This window comes from Eleginops maclovinus, chromosome 5, assembly GCF_036324505.1.
Source record: "Eleginops maclovinus isolate JMC-PN-2008 ecotype Puerto Natales chromosome 5, JC_Emac_rtc_rv5, whole genome shotgun sequence".
NCBI lineage: Eukaryota > Metazoa > Chordata > Actinopteri > Perciformes > Eleginopidae > Eleginops > Eleginops maclovinus.
The window spans coordinates 22,118,639-22,139,414 of NC_086353.1; the positions used below are offsets into that span (position 1 = coordinate 22,118,639).

The 20,776-nt window shown below is 39.2% G+C and overlaps 1 protein-coding gene across 3 annotated transcripts; it reads left to right on the forward strand.

Annotated features, from left to right (window-relative positions):
• Positions 1–563: 563 nt before the first annotated feature.
• rgl3a (ral guanine nucleotide dissociation stimulator-like 3a) lies at positions 564–19,766 on the forward strand. 3 transcript variants are annotated; one of them, XM_063884547.1, is made up of 19 exons: positions 564–677; positions 2,015–2,074; positions 2,682–2,938; positions 8,090–8,379; positions 9,925–9,969; positions 10,110–10,279; positions 10,381–10,541; positions 11,060–11,371; positions 11,458–11,561; positions 11,681–11,765; positions 12,590–12,643; positions 13,676–13,762; positions 13,907–13,939; positions 14,099–14,220; positions 14,337–14,432; positions 14,779–14,914; positions 15,777–16,034; positions 16,529–16,643; positions 17,731–19,766. In XM_063884547.1, the coding sequence occupies exons 3-19, from the start codon at positions 2,750–2,752 to the stop codon at positions 17,883–17,885; spliced, it is 2,412 nt and encodes an 803-aa protein (XP_063740617.1). In that variant the 5' UTR covers positions 564–677; positions 2,015–2,074; positions 2,682–2,749; the 3' UTR covers positions 17,886–19,766. The 3 variants fall into 3 exon arrangements, with proteins under 3 accessions (XP_063740617.1, XP_063740616.1, XP_063740618.1); XM_063884546.1 differs by lacking the exon at positions 564–677 and having other exon boundaries at positions 1,940–2,074; XM_063884548.1 differs by lacking the exons at positions 564–677; positions 2,015–2,074; positions 2,682–2,938 and adding an exon at positions 6,203–6,433.
• The last annotated feature ends 1,010 nt before the right edge of the window (positions 19,767–20,776 follow it).

Consider the following 20,776-nt stretch of genomic DNA (forward strand, 5'->3'; position numbering starts at 1 on the left):
TTTCTAAAAAATAGGGCCATGAAGAATTCATTTACAGCATGCACACATAAAACCAATCCCCTAAAATAAGACAGAAAATGTTCATAGAAAAATAGAGTATATATATATAATATTTAATTGGATTTGTTTCAGTCACGTACGCACACAGAAAAAGAAAACCAACAATAGGCAAACACTTAACATAGGAGGAAAGAATAAACAAAACAACCTATAAAATGCATCACACATTTGGTGATTGCATAAAAGCTGTACATGCATTCCTGCCCAATGTTGTGACAACAACAAAGACTGTCTGTGCTACATTACACATTAAATGTAATCAAATATCTCAGAAATATTACATTTATTTACACATCAATAATAACCTTTATTTAATTGACTTTCTCAAAAGGTAACGACATGCCGATTGGCTGACAGCCCAATATATCCACAACCACTGCATGTCCGTGTTTACCAGTAGCAAGTGATTTGATTGGTGCTTTGTTCGATCGACCAATCAGTGAGTGTAGGCGGGTCTGTGGGTGCTGGTAGCTGCAGATTTTGCATCGCCGCCAGCAGTGTGAGTTAGTGAACCATCAGGCCTCCAATTCAACATGTATCATCAGTCTGTAGAGGCTTTGAATTATGGATTTGTCACGTTTTACAGATAAACTCTGTTTACTGATAACAACTTACAGGTAAGAGACATTCAAGCTCATCAGAGCCAGACGAGTTCAAGGTTAGCTAATTATTGGCCACACTCACAAAAATAATCTGCATTTCTGTGCACTTTCTTTGGGGTGATTGAAATGATCCATGTGTGTGCTTCAGTGTTTTCTTTTTACTTTATACATAACTACAGTGTTGAACTACAATAATGTTACCCAATAGGTAGTTCATGAAACTCTAATGAGACTGATCCTCTTTGCTACTAACTTGGCTAATTTAAGGCTCTGCTGCTGAGAAGCTTCATAGCAGCTTCAGAGACCAGGTTTATCCTTGGCCTCAAACTTAACATATAATTTGGTCAATTTAATGCAGGACGAGTAGAGAAAAGGGGTTCAAACTAAATTCTAAAAAAATATCAAATTGGCAATTAAATATTTTAAGAAAAAGTCACATACCACCAACAATACAATTCAATTGACTTTATTTCAAAAAGTTCTCAGTTGTTCACATGAATAGACCACAAAATAATAATTAAATACCACACTGAAGAAATATTTATTTGGCACCTTTATTTCCTGTTACCTGGGTCTAAAGAAATAGACCCGTTGTCTTAGTTTTGTAACCTCTGACCTGTACAATTTTCACTATTGAGGTTTAACTTTTAGATGGTAAGAACATCTTGAACACTGTCAAAAAGCATAAATAAAAAAGTCTCTGATTTAATGACCCTAAAACCGTTTCGTAGTTTGAACAGCTAGCTAACTATACAAACAATGCAAAAAAGGTCATTTAAATAGACTTATGGAAATGTGAAAGTAGTTGATTCAGCACTGTCTACAGGCCCGGCCCTGGCCATTGTGCTGCCCTAGGCATGATTTTAGCTGGGGGGTGGGGTGGCGTTCCCCCAGTTTATGGCTGATGTATGTAGGCGTAGTTTCAAACATTGTTAATAGTTTTTATCAAAAGTTTGAACTGTTTTATTTTTTCCCCCAATTGATGGCGCCCCCCATGGATAGATGAGCCCTTAGCATTCGCCTATACTGCCTATGCCCAGGGCCGTCCCTGACTGTCTATGTTGAATATATTAAAAGGAGGTATTGAGTTTGTTTTATTATTATAATGAGGAAGGTAGTGAACTGGAATGAAGTGAAATGAAATCAAATTGGGACATACTCATATACCACAGTGCAGATCCAACTAGGGAAGGAGGCCAAGCTGACACATACACTCACGCACGGTTAGACATGCGCGCGGAGCATCATCCGCCCACAAACAAAGAGAACAATCATTCCTCTGATATATGCCACAGTCTCTTCCTTCTAACTTTCACACTGTCTTTGCATGAACACTGTTGCTGGACCAACAGGGCTCTGAACATGGACTTCATCGAGTGTCGAGATGCAGATTCATGAGAAGAACGATTACGGTTGAGTACCCACTTGTTTTGGGGGGGTAATATGTTTATTTTTGTATTCTAAGGACCTTTTGAATGCCAGATTTATTTTTATTGAGGATGCTACAGAAGATGCATGGATATCTAGCTCTATGGTTGCAAGTGAATTTGTAGATTTTGTATCTTTTTTTTAAAGACATCATTTAATGTAATTTTGAGCATTGATTACAAGTTATATTCCGTATAAATTACAGTCTTAATATTTTTATAAATTATTCTGTGTGGCCAGTTTGAAGCCATTTGGATTGACGATTACACAGTACAGATAAAGTAAATATACTTTACACAATGTAGACCTGTGCCAGTAAGATCCTAAAAAACAATACAGAGTAGTGATCGCAATCTGCTTTGAATGTCTTTTGCAACACAGATTGTTTCCTGCCATAAAATTGTAAAGAGCGTTCCCCCTCAGCTCAGTCTAGACATAAAATATTTCGTCATTGCAATTTTACATGTAGGAACACTGAGTTTTAAATGTTAAGCTGCTTTTGCATTTACGGTTGAAATAAAACAAAAATAAAATAACCAGAAACTGATACAGCGAGGGACTAATGTTTTCTCGCTCTCCTCCCTGGCACAGATGAAGCAGCAGGTGTGGGGGAGATCTGACTCGGTGTGTGGGCCCGTGAGCGTGACACAGAGTGGAGGATGAGGACTTTTATTTCTGTGGGTGGAGGCGCTGATGGAGGGGAGTCCCGCGGCCTCCGCAGCAGGGTGGGCAGGATGAAGAAGCTCCTGTGGACCAGGCCCAGTCATTGCGGAGACATCCACACGAACACAGAGCCCGGCGTGTGGCTCACCAGCTTCCAGTCACTGGATACAGATGGGCAGTACAAGGTGAGGAAGAAACAAAAATGACTGACGTGAGGGATTCACCTGCTTTGTTCCCTGGATGCAGCTTACTGTAACAACTTCTCTTGATGTCATTATTTTGTTGTATTGATGTCATGCATGGAAATAATGCAGAGAAGTGAAAGCACAAATACATGTCTCCACTCCACTCTTGGTCCAGCAGATCAGGACGGATGCCAAACACACACACAGCAAACGTAGGAGGGTTTCTTACATGTATGAGGATTCACCATTGAAACATGGAAATATAAAATGTGTGAGGTATTCCACCTAGAGTGACGAGGTGTTCTGATACAACCTTAAACATTTCAACAGATTCAACTAAGAGTCTATACTATATTTCTCTGTTATATTGTAGGGAAAAGACCACTGTCTGCATGGACTTCTCATCAGTATTAGTAATGAGTCCACCAAACCTTAGGGCTGTAATTTCAGTGCTGATTTATCTGTATTCCATTTAGACTAACAATTATCTTTAAATTCCTTGTTTTATCCAAAATCCAGAGATGTTAGCGTGTACAGTGATACTAAAAAACAAAAAGCTAGCATAACAAGCAGCCAATCTCTTCTTTGTCGAAGCTATAGCCAGCAAATAAGTTAAATGTGTTATTAACTCATTGAGAGTAATACTTAATTCATCATCAAGATTTTTGGTGATTCCTTCTGTCAATAAACAAATCAGTTAACGTTAACGCATTTTGTCCCTCGAGCAAATAAGTGACATTTTGCTTGATAATCGTATTTCTATCAACAATTTATTAAAAAATTCAAAATAATGTTTGATAATTGTACTGGTCAGCTGAGTAATACATTTATTGACAAATCTTCCCGACTTACGTGTGTCTAAAGTGACTGGGTGTGTGTGGATAGTAAAATAATTCATTCTGATTGGCTGCCTTGCCTTCTACTCCTTGATGGGATTTTCTGTTATATTGTTATTATTGTTATGCAAGTCTTGCATTAGTTGTAAGGTAAACGTTTACTGTTAACAATCTTAAGACAGAACAGCTCTCTGATATTCAGTCATTGTTTCTCTCTGGGATTTTTTGCTGTTGTTCCTGTTCAGCTCCTACATTTTTTCACTCGTTATGTCATCAACGGGTAGACTTTCAGTGACACTGACTAGTAACCTTATCAGACGCTCCAGGAAGTGCATCATGTTTCAGCTAAAATAAGCAATAAGAATAGACTAAGAGCAACCAAATGACACATAAAAACACAAGTTGATGCAAAGCGACTTCAAAGAAAAAAAATGACAACCGAAATTAGATCAGAAAGAGACCTTAACACCACAAAGGATACAAAAAATGGCCACAGGTAGACACAAAAGGATCATAAGGAGACACAGAGTAACAACATAGAGACTAAAATCACCAATACAATTAACTACAACAAACAAAACAACCACAAAATGGCTACAAAAATAAACAAAAGCACCACTAAGAGATGCAATGACTGCAAAAAAGGGGCATAAAACAGACTTTAAAAGAACAACAAAGGGACACAAAATGACTACAGGAGAGGCTAAACAACTACATAGTGTGTAGGAGAGGTGGTGGGGCCTTTTGCATGCCTGTGCCCAGGGTCCTATTCACCCACGATCTGCACATGCTCATCACCCATTCATGTGTCTAATGAGAACTAATTGAGATGTCTGCTGGCACTTCCTTTTGTTCAGTCTCTGTGCTGGGTTGGCTGGCATTGGCAAACATGGATGGTAGATTTTCAGGTCAGAGAGAGACTGATTAGAGAAAACAAAAAGCTCATTATTCTCTTTGAGCTGAACGCGCAGTGGACACCCTGATTCAGCTTTTCACTGTTTCCACAATGTGTGGCTGCCTGTCAAATTATGTCTGGATGTGTTTTAATATCACAGGCTCTTGAAATGTATATTTCCTCATGTTGTGCTTCCAGTAAATGTTAAGAACCACAACAGACCTGTTTTATGTGGTATGTCACTCCACGCCCCTGTCACCATGGGCCCATAGGCAGGGACAGAAGTCAGGTGCCGTCAAGAAAAACTGTCCCGACTGGATTCTTTGAAATGAGCTGTTCCATCTGTATGTTGGCCTGAAACCAGCTTCTTGCATCTAGCAGACAGAATAATTCATTCGTATTTCTTACTGTAAAATTATCACTGTAGTTTTTATGCAACTGAAAATACACTTCCGGATGAATGAGGGGTTAAAGTTTAAAGGCTGACGAGCCCTCTCGATCCAGTCAGTGTGAGAAAAAATTAATTATTTAAAGTCCATTTTAGGATGTTTACACCGTGGCCACCAGATGTCACAGTAATGTCAGATCTGTAAATCACACTGAATTAAATCCAAGCCCCATAAACCAGATACAAATATTTGTTTTTCTTTTACTGTAAATGATTGGTTAATATTGTTAGTCGGTTGGAGCTTTTAGGTGGCTCTAACTTTATGATTTACTTAATGTTTTATGTAGCTCCCTTTTTGTTATGGAATTCCATTTCTCCCAGTAAATGTGACAAAAAGAGATGAAAACAAAGCTTGTGATTAGAAAAAAAAGATCTTGTAAGGGTGTAAGAAATTATTAAATAGTTCAATAATATGTTTTGTGATACTGTATTGTTCGTCAAAAGCAAAACAGTTTTTTGTTACATTTAGAGACAATAGATTAAAGGCTGATGCAGATCTATATCAAGTCCATACAAAATATAAACTTTGTATTGCCGAGTATGGAGCTGTGTTCTTTACAATAATGAACTTAAGTAGAATGTATACGTTGTATATGCTGTGCATATGACCAATAAAACCTTGAAACCTTGAAACCTTGAATGAGATTAAAAATAAATACTATAGGCCTGTTGCCTATAACCTTGCTTATATTATGTCATTATATTAGTAAATTGAATCGTATCGTGATGAATATAATATTGTCAGATCTTGCCAATACACAGCCCTACCTGTTAGTCATTATACTCAAAATAATGACCTAGTTTCTCAAAGGTCATATTAAGTACTTTAAGCTATTACGTTGTTTTTTTTCTTCACAAGTCCAATCTGCTTTTTTATCTTTCACTTGCGTAAATAGGCTCCAATAGCTTGGTAACATTATCATGGTTGATCATATTTAAAATCTGCATAATAAAAGCTGATGTTTTTATTCTCCTTACCCTGATTGGTCAATAGCAAAAGCCCCGCCCACATGTGTATGATTAGACCCGCCCACTGAGTGACTCCTCTCTCTGTCCTCCTCGCTCTGTCAGACCGGTCCATCCACCGACTCTGTGGCTGTTCCTCTCCTACGTCTGGGCACTACTTTATTTAATTGTATCGATATTAGTTCCTTTAATTCTCAAACATGAAAGATACTATTCAGACCGAAGTGAACCGTCGGACGTCGCTGCTTATTCCTTAATTTCTGCAGGATTAGCACCTGCAGCAAAAGGAGTTTACAGACAATTTGGGGATTCTTTCCTCAACAAACATGGGAAAATGGCATTTGTCTATGGTAGGTTGATTTCAATGCACTCGTTCTTGTTTGTGAAGGCAATTTACGTGTGTTTGTACACTATAATTTTGTAAAACTTGTTTATCATTTTATTTTTTTTATCAAGTGAACTTCAGAAGAACATTATTCTCTGGTTGTCTCATTGATATAATGGATGTATTCATGTAGTTCCACTAGTGTCTCATCATATCAATATTTTAGCGCACTGAGTTTTTATCCGAGTTTCTGTCATGTGATATCAGAGTTTTCTGAAGCATGCTCTGCTTCTGTGTTTGCTTATGTGCAAAAATAACACCGTGCTTACATAACGCCTGTAAGAACAAACCACCATGACGTTTTCTACAAGTCAAGTCTCATGTCCAAGCATTGACTTACTGTTGAGGATGACAGCCACAGGTCATCCTCTACCAGCCTGGTTCTTGTTTACCTTATACTTATTATCGCACATTGTAGAGTCAAGTATATTTGAGTTTTCTGTCATTGAAGAGAAATATAATGGGACAACTTATACAAACTGCTTTGCATTTTTAATGACGCATACAGTAGTTCTGTCCTCATTTTGCTAAGACATGTTCCCCTTTTCCACTAAATTAACCATGTGGTGTCAAAGCAAAAATCCCTTTTTTGTCATCATATCATATTTTTTATTATACCTTCCACCAACTTTTTAGACTTTTGATTAAACATTTTGTTGGAAGCATTCTTAATGCAAAATGGTTTTCAGCAAAAAAATGTATTTTATGTTAATCTTTTATTAAAGCAATGATCTTGTGTCAGTCCAAGATCTTTGATTTTGGACTGACACAAAACGTTTTTTACCTTTTTGACTTGAGAAATTGTGATGGACAAAATCCAAATAATGGGTAGTTGCAGCTCTATAATTACTGTTGTCATATCACTTACACCTGACCAGGTGCCAACAAGCCATATGCAGGACAAAGAGTAAGTTTGTGCGGGACAATGTGGGACATGCTACTGCTTTGCTAAGAGCTAGTTTAGATTGAAATATAATGTCTAACCCTAAAAATGTACCTATTTTGGTATCAGGAGGAAAATATCCACAGATCGATATTTTCTTTATTGGCCAAGGGCTTCAAAACGTATTCACCTCTGTGCGCAAATGAAAAAAAAATCTGGTGAATCTCAGAAAAACTCTCTGGGGGTCGCCCTCCATGGCTACACACATAAATACATTTCTCTGTTGATTGATTGACATCTGACAGAGCTAGTGGTGATAGCCCTCTCGTGTTTTCTAAACACCTTTGGATGAAAGCCAAGTTTTAAATGGGCAACTTTGAATCAAATGCGGGACATCGGCTAAATGTGTGGGACAAATTATGCAAATGCTGTGCAGTCCCGCACAAAGCGGGAGACCTGGTCACCCTACTGAACACCTAATGAAAGAGTCAGTGAAACATCTTTTAACTTGTTCCCTTTTAATGGGCATGAATTTAAAATTGTTACAGTAGTTTAGATAACATATTGTAAGGGATTTTTGTGATAAATATTCTATGTATTTCTGTTATAAGATTTGAAGCAGATTGAAGTTATTGTAATCCACCATATCAGAATAAAGTAGCGGCACAGACGGCTGTATCGTTTCCATGGGTGATTTATTTTTGCCAGATCTTGATGACCTTGCGCTCTCTCCTGCAGGATCAGGTGCAGGAGTGGGGGGAGGAGGAGGAGGAAGGGGCAGTTTTTGGCATCACACTGCGCAGGGAGCCCGTGCTGCCTAGCTCGGACCCAAAAGAGCCCTCCACGGCCTTCAGCTTTGCCCACTACCACACAGTGAAGCTGCGCAGACTGAAGGCCGCCACCCTGGAGCGTCTGATCACACACCTGCTGGACCCCGAGCACCAGGAACCCGACTTCATGCGAGTCTTCCTCTCCACCTACAGGGCCTTCACCTCCACGAGCACCCTCATCGAGCTGCTGTTTCAGAGGTGAGGCTAAGCTGACCTTGGTCCATTCTAATCTATGCAGTTAAAGGGGCCCTGATATGCTTGTGCCTCTACAGTGACATGTCTCCATGCTTTAATGTTCAAATAGCTCTTTATTTTTCTCATACTGCCTGTGCTGCAGCACCTCTTTTCACCCTCTGTCTGAAACCAGAGCCTTATCTGGTCTGATTGGTTAGCAGGTCGGCTCTGTTGATATTGGTCAACCTCTTAGAGATCCCTTAGCCATCAAGTACAACATATTGGATTCTAAATGTGGCTGTGTGTGCTTTGAAAAATATTTTCCAAAGGCCATATTGGTTTGTCTTGTAACAATAATCAGGATGACATTTAGTTTTGACTGGTTGCACACAGCCTGTATACATTTCACCTCTAGAAAAGTTCATTTAATCCTACATTATTTGCCTCAGCAACTCCTTGTCAGCTTTATTATTTCCTAAACCACAAATTAGCTTTGATTTGTTGTATGAGCACATGCTGCTTTTAGAAAATATGTCACTGTAATGCAAATATGAGCAGTGCATAACCAGGTTTAATTGCATGCCAGATGCACACATAAAACCTCTGTTGACGTGTGTCAAGCTTCTCTGACTGATCTCATTGACATGAAGGAAACAAAGCAGTCAGGAGCTTTGTTCCGTTCCAGAACGGTCAGGACTACACCCTCCACACCCAGACTCAGCTCAGTGACATTCAAAAGCACTGAGATTTAATTTGACTGAGAGGCAAATGCTGCCAATATATTTCAGGTTTAGAAAAAAGAATGCCTGTCTTTGGTTTTAATACTTTAAAAAAAAGAAAGCAATATTTCTTAATTTTTTTTCCATAATCTGAATAAATATTCATAATTAGGCCACTAAAACAGGCTCAGATCAGGTCCATAGAACTTTCTTTTGTCTCTTTTTGACGCTCAATTCACCTTTGTTGAACGTCTGCCTGTGTGAAACTGTGGCCATTAGCGCTGTGAGTTGATCTATTATTTGTCAAACACTCGCCCTGATGTCTGTGTTGCTGGTGGCAACAGGTTTCCTGTGAGCCTTACGTAAGGCCAGCCTCAGGGCAACCTTAGATGTGTGTTTCCCTCCTTTTGCTTTTTCAAGGATTTTGTGCAGGATGTACCATTTTGGTGCTGTCATTAATCACCTGCTTAACAACTTTGTTACATGCTACAGTAAATAACCTATTTTTTCTACTTTTACAATATTTAATTTGCTCGTCTGTGTCACATTTTATAGCGTGACAGATAAAAACCTTGTGTAAAACTTTGGCCATCTTCCTACACATACAGTCCAGGGCTATATTTTATTTTCTAAGATCCCCTAATGGATCCCTAAGGAAGACATTTATCAGTTTACACTCGTCACTCTGTAAGGCCACAGTGTGCAGGGAGTCACAGTGTTGCAGGAGGTTTCCACAGGATGCACCGATACAGAGGATCCACCCTGGGACATTTGTTATGTTCATAATGTGATGATTGTCTCTGAAATGTTCTCAGCTAAAATGTTATTGTGTGTTTATCTTTTCCCACAGAGAGGACTCAATCGCCAACCTGGACAACACTGTCTGCCCACGAAGGTGAGTGCGAATCTTCGATTAGCAAAGATTGGTTTGCATCTGCCATCAGTTTGAACTGAGTTCGATGATGATTTGATCTCGCGACGGCCCGCATGATGTTGTTTACGATTAACACATTGATGTCTCGATCATCCCCTCAGTACCTTACCCCCGGTGATCCGGCTGTGGCTGGAGGAATACGGTGAAGACTTCCACAAGCCCCCCCAGTACTCGTCCCTCAGGCTGCTGTGTGTCCACCTGCGGCATCGTCTCTGCTTCAGACGCCTGGCTCAGTCTGCAGAGACTCTCCTCAAGAGGCTGCAGGATCAAGGTAGAGGGGAATAGGAGAAGTGATTGTGAAAGATTGTGCGTAATATAAAATCCCATGAGTATCCTGTTTCGTTGTCATTTACGATTCCGCTTGGTTGACAGATTGCAGCAAGGCTGCGTCAGAGCACAGCAGTGAATATTCGCAGCAGGAGCTCAGAGATCAGGAGGGCGCAGGAGACACGTCCACGAAGGAGGAGGAGAAACACAACTTTATGGACTTCCCTGTGCAGGAAGTGGCGCAGCAGCTGACCCGATTGGATGCTGTAGGTTTCAGTGAGAAATATAAGATAACTTCAGTGTCAATAGAGTGGTTCAGGAATGAGTCCTAAACCTGGAATAGTTAGCACTTTTAAACTCCCACATCCCAAGTGTTCACGTTTAGTTCTAGGACACAAAACATCTCAATAAATACCCCGTCGATGAACATCTGAAGCTTTTAAGCACCTTAAAAACAATGGTTGCTAACATAAGTCCACCTTTAGCTAAGCAGTGTTGATGGTAATGCATGGGATCTTGATATAGTTCATTAATAGTCTAACGTTAGCTTTTTACTAAGTCAACTAACAACTACTACTGAACAAAACGTGTAAATATTATAGAAGTGTGTTTGCTATAAACATTATTTCCTGAAATATACAGAACAATAACACCCAAAAAACATTTAAATAAAACAAGAGAAACTGATAATGCTGAAGTGGTCTCTTAATTTTTCCGGTGCTGTATATACTGCACCACTATATGAGCGTTGCTTATTCAGATTGTTCCACCATCTGTTCCTCAGGAGCTGTTTGTCCGAGTGGTCCCCTTCCACTGCCTGGGCTGCATCTGGTCCCAGCGCGACAAGAAGGAAAACCGAAACCTGGCGCCCACCGTCCGCGCCACCATCTCCCAGTTCAACGCCGTCACCAACCGTGTCATCACCTCTCTCCTCTGGATGTCCTCGCCCAGCCCTTCCACTTCCTCTCCCATCTCCTCCCTCTCCTCCTCGTCTAACTTCCTGTACCCCTCCACAGCCCCGAGCTCACCTCGCTGCTCTCACACCAGTCCCGCACACAGGGCACACATCATTGAGAGGTGGATCCATATAGCTCAGGTCAGGGCCTAAAGATACTAATCATTGCATTACATAAACAACAAAGGCATTATATAAATGTATTTTGTTGTATTTCCTCTGTGCAGGAGTGCCATCAGCTGAAGAACTTCTCCTCTTTGAGGGCCATCCTCTCCGCCCTGCAGTCCAATGCTGTGTATCGCCTCAAGAAGACCTGGGCTGCTGTCAGCAGGTCAGCAAGCTGTTACAAAACTCTCATAATGGTTAAAGATGAAAATCAATCCCACAGTGGGTTTCTCTGAATCCATTATTGACTGACTTTCATAACAAATGTAATTTGTGTGTTTTCAGGGAAAGCATGAACACCTTCGACCACCTGTGTGAGACGTTCCCTGACGAGAACTGCGTGCTAACCAGCAGAGAGATCCTGGTGGAGGTGAATACTTTCATTAAACAAACATTGTGTTACATCAAACTGATGTGAACAATGTGTGGATTACTGTGATGGCTTCCTGGATAGCAGTCATTTCTCATGTTTATCCAGAATAATGACATCATAGGTTTACTACTAATCTGTTACAAATCCCATAAGTAAGGAGTCAAACATTAACATCAGTTAATAGCACAGTTTTAGAGGAATGTGGTAGAGTAGATCCATAACGAAGCAGAACTTCAGAATAGTAAGTACAGTGCTTGAGAGAAGGTACTTTCCACCATTGAAAACCACTAACTTGTAAATATGATTATGTAAATATTACAAATCGCGTCTTATCGTAGTTTTAAGGGGACCTATAATGGTTTATGGGGTTTTCCCTTTCCTGTAGTGTGTAGGTTTTTGTGCATGTAAATGGTCTGCAAAAGGCTAAAATCCCTGTGTTACCCCCAGAGGGAGTGTCTCCCCTTTCCTATTACTGGGCTACTCTCACGTCTTTGTTACTAAACTGAGATAATGTTCAGTTTGCCTGCCACTCCGTGTCCTTTGTACCCTGTGAAACAATTGATATGAATGTTTATTCAGTGAATGGTATCAGGGTCATAATACAAAGGTCATTGTTAGCAGCCAACACAAATGAAACTACAAATAAAATCAGTTAGTTGGCACTAACTAGTAGGAGCTGCAGAGACACCACCCTGTCAGCAGGTGCTCCACCCTGAAAATAACAAACGTTTGACTCACTGTAGCACACCCAGCACTGTCACATTAATTACTTTCCTTGTGTTTAATCGGTGTTGACTGGACGTGTTGTTTGTTTGTTGCAGGATGGGACTCACCCAGATGGCAGTGCCACGCCGAGCTCAGTGTCCAGACACATTGTAAGTCTTCATTTTGTTTCAAAACAACATCGTGCTTCCTCAAATTTGCAGCTTTTAAATTCAAATGAAAGGCAGAGGTCTATTTTTTACTCTGCCTGGATCATCAACTTTACTTCCTTAAAGTCACATGTCTTAAAAGCTGATTATAATTTGCTAAAATAGAACCCTCATTTTCAGTTCCCTCTTCTTTTTCAATCTGTTAATTCTATGGAAAAAGTTTCCGCGTGTCCAGATCACATGACTTCTAGTTTTTAGTGAGGGGAATAAAAGCTGATGCGTGTGAAGGGTTTCTCACAGTTTGACAGTTTACTTAGTGAAGGTGGGGCAGAGTGTAAAATGTTTTATACCCCCATATTCACTTTGTTGACGTAGTGATGGTCTGTGTACATTTCTACTTTGCAGATTACTTTATATTCCTAAACATGACGTAGTGAGCTCAATATTCTGTCCTCCAAATGTTGGGTTGAGATAATTTTCTACAAGAGCAATATTTATGAGTTTTAATTAATTATTGTCAACTTTTTGCAAATATATTATATTACATATTTGCAATAAGTTGATTCTGTTTCCTAGTATTTTTTTAATTTTATTTATTTAGTATAAAATTAGATTTAAAAAGTAAATACTAATGAAAGTATTTTTCTGTATTCATTTATTTATTTTGTAACAAAAAAGGAAATAAATAAAATGAACTTAAACCCTATAGATGACTCTTAATATACAATATCTCATAAATAAAGTCAGTAATTATCATTTATATACATTTCAAACATCTACCTTGATGCTGCTTGATATGCTCGACCCAAATATCCAAATGTAACTAAAACGATAACCTTTATTATATTTGCTCTACAAACCCTTGCTTGTCCCTTTACCTCTAAAAACAAAGCTTTATTTTGCACATCATGTAATGTTTATACATAAACTTTGCTTGTGTTATAAACCACATTTGTAAATTGAGGGCAAAATGAAAACCAAAATGTAAAATGTTAAAAAGAAATACTAATTAAGCGTAATGATTTGTGTCTTCAGAGCTTCAGCAGTGGCGTCGTGCCGTACCTCGGCACCTACCTGACCGTCCTCACCATGCTGGATACAGCGCTGACCGACACTGTGGAGGTGAGCACGCACACACACACACACACACACACACACACACACACACACACACACACACACACACACACACATGTTGTTATACTTTGTTCTGTTTGATGGTGCTTTTTATGGTGCCCTATTTGTAACACTGTTTTTGTTTCACAGGGTGGTCTTATCAACTTTGAGAAGCACAGACGGGTAGGTGCTGCCTCCTAGTGGTGTCTTGCATAAATGCCTATGATTTTCTCTTGTTTTATTAGTCAAATCTACCGCATATTACATTTTTTTAATGTTCTTCCATGTTATTTTCTGTGCTATGATGTAATCTATGCTCTGTTTTGTGTGTTTCTCTGATAGGAGTTTGAGATTCTCTCTCAGATCCGGCAGCTTCAGGCTTCCTGCTCCCACTACAGCTTTCCAGTAAACCCTCATATCGCCACCTGGCTGCAGGCACACACACTGCTCACAGACCAGGAGAGGTAAGAAACACAAAATGCTTTTACACTTGGCAATACAATTAAAAAACAATCAGGCACATTGAAAGACTAATGCATCCCTGTCTAATCCTTAATGTATCTCTCTTTGTCTCCTGAAGTTATGAGCTGTCTCGTGAGCTGGAGCCTCCTGTGGACCCATGTCCCAACTCCCCCAACTCATGGAGCAGCCGTCTGCTCACAAAGAAACTCACCTCGTAAGTCTGGAAAACAACCTCTAGCCTGTAACGCATATCAACAGCTGCCCTGTCATTACATTGTCTGCAATAATAAACAAACAGCCCATTGTTTGTAAGATTTGGGTTTGTTGTGTTAGAGAAAATAAGTAGGTTTTATCTGTGACCAAATACACATTTACAGAATTAAAACACATGAGCAAAATTGTATTTTTAATATAAGCATGTAGTTGTTTATAAGGCAATATCAAACATCCTCTAAAATTCCTACATCTTTATGCTGCCCAATTTTTAAAACTGGATTTAAGTTGCTATTTCAGGGAAAAAACAGCCCAACTAAACAACGTTTGTTTGTTTGTGTTTGCAGGTTGCGAACATCCAGTGAAAGCTCCCTCAGGAAGACCCACGCTGACCAGATCAGCGTTTCTTCCTCTGGCTCCAGCAGTTCGGACATGGAGGACCTCTCGGCCCCTCAGCCCTTCCCCCTCAGACTCAAACTCAAGGTGAGCACCCATAGACTCCTGTTTGATATTCCCAGTATAGTGTGGCATAAGTAATGATATGTTCAAATCAGCAAATGATGCTTTCTCTTATGGAATATATGCTAATTTGCATACATTTCCTAAACATAAATCTGAACATTTGATAACACCAGTTTTTAAATGTTTGCCATTTTATTAAATTATGATAAAAAATAAAATGTTGAGGTCAATTTGTATCTTTGTATTACTCAATCAATTGGAAAATACCAATCATAATATTAATTCTCACCATGCGTCAAATAATGCCATTATAATATCAACTGACCTCTGTAAAACCTTTCAGAATATAGAAACTGGAAAGGTGAGTGCATGTAAATGCTACTGAATGGGAGATTATTGCGTCAGAGTATGAAAAAAAAAAACATTTTGGGAAACGGCTTTTAAGAAATGTACTGTAAAATTCCAGATGTTTTACCACTACAAGGGAAAGAGTTGAAAGAAATAACTAATAAAAATCACCATTAAACTTCCATAGTAGATTACTTGTAACAAGACAATCTTTTGTTTCTATTACAGGTTCTCTGAAATAATACATTAAAAATGAGCCGGTATCTAATGCTAGCTTTTGGTAAACATAGGGGAAATCCACTGACACAAAAAAGACAGTAAAATGCACACCTCCTGCCTGAAAGAAGACATGTTATGGAATCAAATAACCCCAATCTCAACATTAACCAGTGTAAAACTGCCTGTAGTTTCGCTAATCGAAAAGATAAAAGGATATTTTAACAGGGGTTTACCTAGTTAAGTTCAAAACTAGGGGAAATTGTTTTTAAATTGGAACATAATGATATTCATATTTCCTCCTCTGTCTTCCCCTCAGACGCTCTCCGGCTCTCTCCACAACGTCGCAGAGGATTTCTCCTCCGGCTCCTTGTCGTCGTCCTCTCCCAGTCTGTCCAGCTCCTCCTCAAACCCCGACCTCAGCTCTCCTTCTCTGGTGCAGAGCCCGGAGTCGCCGCCCTCCAGCTGCTCTCCTCAGCCCGCGCTGCCCGTCTACAACAAACAGGTCGCAGACTCGTGCATCGTCAGGATCAGCGTGGAGTCTGTCAGCAATGGAAACGTCTACAAAAGCATACTGGTAGGAACAATGCTTTCGTAATAGGTGTTTCTGAGGTCAGCCAGCCTGATTTAAGTCGACTAAGGCTGTCTAAAAAGCAAAGCAGAAGGAAAAATCTAAAGAAGAGAGGAAGGACTTGGTATTGCTTAATCATTTGTGTCCACCTTATTACGTCAAAAGAAAACTAGATTATTTTAAAACACTTTTTTGTTTGTTTTTTTCCCCCGGGACACTTGCAAATAAGGTTCTGTTTTATTAGCATTAGATTTATAAATGAAGAAAAGATTATACATTTAAGGTGCTACTAACAGTTTTATGATTACATTAAATATACATTAAAAAACTGAAATGAATAAAATACATTAAAATCCATATTTGTATCAACAACCAATAGAAATAATACATTTTTACTCACTGCTATCACTGAAATTATCTCTCTAACTCGGGAATACCTACAAAATTATGTTGTATGGATACTAAAAAATAATCATTCTGTTCTGTTTTCTGCTCTGCAGCTCACCGGTCAGGATCACACGCCTCAGGTGATCCAGAGAGCTCTGGAGAAACACAACATGGAGGACGTCAGCTGCTGCAGCTTCAACCTCTGCCAAATGCTCAACAATGGGAAAGGTGAATATTTTCTTCTTAGGCATTTCCTGTAGCATTCTAATAATTTCTGAGTGCAGCTATAACTTTAATAATAAGTTACTTTTTTAACTACGAAGGGACCAGGTGCGGTTTGTTGGTCACTGTGCCGAGTGCACCAATGAACAATGTGACTCTTCCTGAATCAACCTCTGTTTTGTTTCATGATATTGAGATTTGATATAGTCAAGAGTCTTATTCAGTCGTCTTCTACTCAAAGATTGAATGGTTTAACTTTATTAAACGTAATATTATCTCTCTTAATTATTTAACGCAATGTCAGTATTGAGCTTTTACAGAAAAGTGGGCAAGCCTTAATGTAAAGAGTCCGCCTACTACTTTTTGTAATATGAATACCTTCTCAGGTTTTTTCTCTAGTTATCTAATGTTGTCTTACTGCAGTAAGAACATGATTACTTCTAAAGCCTCTTTTTCTTTTGTACACCTAGTCTCTCTTTTTGTCAGATACTAGGGATCATATACAAGACATAAGCAAAACCACCAGTAGTGTGGTACTGTATCTCAGGACCACACAGTCCTGTGCCTGCAGAATTTCTACGATGCTCTCTGTAGATTTCTCTTGAATAAATAATGTCTATCATATTCAAACAAAAACACATTCCACTTAGTTTTCCAGATGTTCTTTGTGAATCACAGCTGAAAACAGTGAAAAGAAAGATTTTTTAAAAAGTGATCATAAGCAGCATCAGACCTAAAACTATCATAACCTGCTTACTAATAGAGAGCACAACAATTAAAGTTTGTGGGAAAGCAGTCAATGTCTTGCCTTTATAAAGGAAGCTAAAAACCAGCTACTTCAATAGCACTGCCTTTAATCAACTGCCATGCAAACCCACCGTTATTTCATCTGAAAGAAGAGTAAATACATTGCTTTCATTTATTCCAATCACTAAATTCTGGGATTTTCTGAAAATGACCTTCCTTATATCACTCTGAAAAATATCTGTAGTCTCTAACTGAAACAGAAGCAGATAAATCTGCTGCAGATAAATCTGCTTCTGTTTCTGCTGGAAAATAAAATTGCAACGCTTTGTTCCTCTTTCTGCCTCAGAGCTCCAGATACCTGAGAAAGCCAACGTATTTTATGCCATGTGCACCTCCGCCAACTACGACTTTGTGCTGCGTCAGCGCTGGAGGAGCCACGGGAGGCGTCTGGGCTCCTCTTTCAGTCCCGGAGCCCAACCCAGGAGCCGCCACAGCAAGTGAACAGCATCCATAGGACTGTAAGGACGATGACTAAAACACAGAGGAGCTGCTCGTCTGCAAACAGCCCAACAACACGTCTGAGGCCCTTTGGTTCAGAGCGGCTTGATCTGCTGTACAGTGATCTCACACAGACTCTCATGCAACGGAGCTTCGACTGAAAAAGGAGTTTTTATTATGACCTAGTCTGCAATGGGAAAACGTGTTGTACCGGGAGTTATACTGGAATGTCAAAAGAGTGACTTGAGAGAGGAGGAATTTCCCCAGAAGTGAGACACCGAGAAGAATCTGAGAAAGAAATGTTGAGGAATGAACCCCCCGGGACCTGTGGTGGGTTTGGATTATTGTGCATCATAAAGTGAGCACTGCTTCAGGTCTGGATGAGGATCAGCTGGTCTGCAGATACATACTTGAGTGATTCTTCAGGAAAGAAAGTGGCAGCAGACCCACGCCTGCAGACTCTGCTGCAGTGTCCTGTTTTACGACATACAGACATGGGATATTTACTTCAGCCTGCATGAGTCTCTCGTACTTTTAGTGGTGCAGAGTGCTCACTGTTGGCAACATTTCAGTTGTGCCGAATACTGAAACAAATGGTGTTTGAACTCCAGGCATTGAGATTTCATTTGCCTGGAGAGTAGGTAGTAAGTATTCAGTCGTCTCCTAGTTGAGGATTTAAATGATTTAATGTAACTTAATGTCATTTTATCATTATAAATTATTTAATGCAATGCCAGTATTCAGCTTGTAGAGCAAAAGTGGGAATCACTATTTTTGGAGAGTCCGCCTACTGATAGTTTTTGTAAAATATTAGTTGAAATACTAATGTTAGCTTTATCTGGAGATGTCTAACAGATTATCTTGAACAGACCTACATATAACCAGGATTGTATCTTCATATATTGTCACATATACACTAAAGATAATCTGTTAAACATCTCCAGAGAAACCTAGCTGTTTAAACTTTACAAATACTCTCAGCTCTCCAAAGAAAGCGTTTCCCAGAAATGTTGTTAGGAAAATGTTTTTCTGTTTGTCTTGTTTTGTTTTCATTGTCACACTGTTTCCGGACATCACTTAATGTACCTAAATGGATTTGGTATCTCAGAAGGTCAACCCAAGTTAGCATTATTCTGAATGGAGAAAGCTGACGTCTGCTTGAATAAATGGAAGAAGGCATTGTGAGCACATGGAAATATCTCTGCCGTAAGCAACAGGCCGTCTACATCAGGAGGTATGAAGCTCACTCGGCACGTGAATGAGATTAATCTGAAGAATGCATCATGGGTGTGAAAATGAAGTGTGTTATATGTGAATTTTTTTTTGATATCTCAGTGATGTGAAATCCTCCCCAAAACTCTATGGCAGCTTTTACTAAGTACTAAAACTGAAAGCAAGTATGAAAGGTTAAGACAAATGTTATAATGGTTCACATCATGTTTAAAATGCACAGAATCAAAACACACACTGGTGAAGCGTCTCCTCAGTTTTGGGCAGGATTTAGCTTCTCTGTTTGTTATGAGTCAGGTGAGAGTCTAGCTGCTGCAATATAAAGTATGAAGGAGGAGTCCCCACAGTGACTTCCTGTCTGTCTGTCTGTCTGTCTGTCTGTCTGTCTGTCTGTCTGTCTGTCTGTCTGTCTGTCTGTCTGTCTGTCTGTCTGTCTGTCTGTCTGTCTGTCTGTCTGTATTATTATTTGTATTGTTATTATAAGTAGGTTTTCATGTACATGCTCTCATTTAAATCTTATCAGCGTTACTGTATGTAATACATGCCTACATGTCCTCGTCCTAATATTTTATTTTAACAGATTTTTTATTTTTAAAGTTTAATCTAAGCACTTGTTCTTTATAAGTAGTACTAATAAAGCCAATTGACTATTTATCCCAGTATTGTTTGTTTTTTGCGTCAAATCATTTCTTGAGTCGTAAGAAATGGTTGTGGTTTATTTTATTAAAAATGTAGGTTTTAGTTTTAATTGATTATTTATTTATTTAAATGTTCATGAGCTCTGGCTTTGTATGTCAACAAGAGACTGAAGATGGACATAGAGAACTCTGAATAAACATATGTGTTTATTTTAACAAGGACCATGTATACAAATACATTCATCTCAGAAAAGAGAACGGGTGATTTATGACAGATTTGAGCTAATTCAACACACACAACAATCAGTAAACACTAAAGACATTGCATAATCTCTATCACACAAACTGTTTAAAACGAGACTAAAGTACAGGTCAATAAAATACTACATAGTACAGTTAAAATATAATATATAACGATACAATTCAAATTGAAAAACTCAGATTACGGTGTAATTAATGTTGGCTGGACTGGTTGCTTAATATCTATTTGTTTGCACCATAAGAGAAAGAGTGAAAGTCAGTGCAGGTTTTAAGCTCAGCTGGAAGATTATTCCGGTGTTTGATGGCCGTAAGTGAAAATGCAGATTGTGCAAAGGCAGTGCGCCTCAGAGGGACTGTTATATCTGTGCAGATCTTGAGTTTCTGCATCTCTGCTCACGGCGGAGCTGAGCAAAGCTCCTCATAATGGCTGTGTCCGACCACCAGGGGGAGACACACTCAAATTCTTTAAATTGCTTGGTCTCGCTTTGCTCACCGACTGAAGTCCAAAGATAAACAAAGTGTTTGTCCTTCAGTCAAATATGCAGTGCTCTCAGGGGTGACCTTCATCATGTTCAGATAAAGTCTGCATGGAAACAATGTTGTCTCAACAGATGGAAAACTCAGATTGAGATGTGAATCCAACAAAGAAACATAATCATATTGTCTATTTATAATCATGTTTTTTTTAGCCTTTATCTAACTAGATAGGCCTATTGAGCTATATGATCTGTTTTACTAGAGAGCCATGGCCAAGAATAATAACTT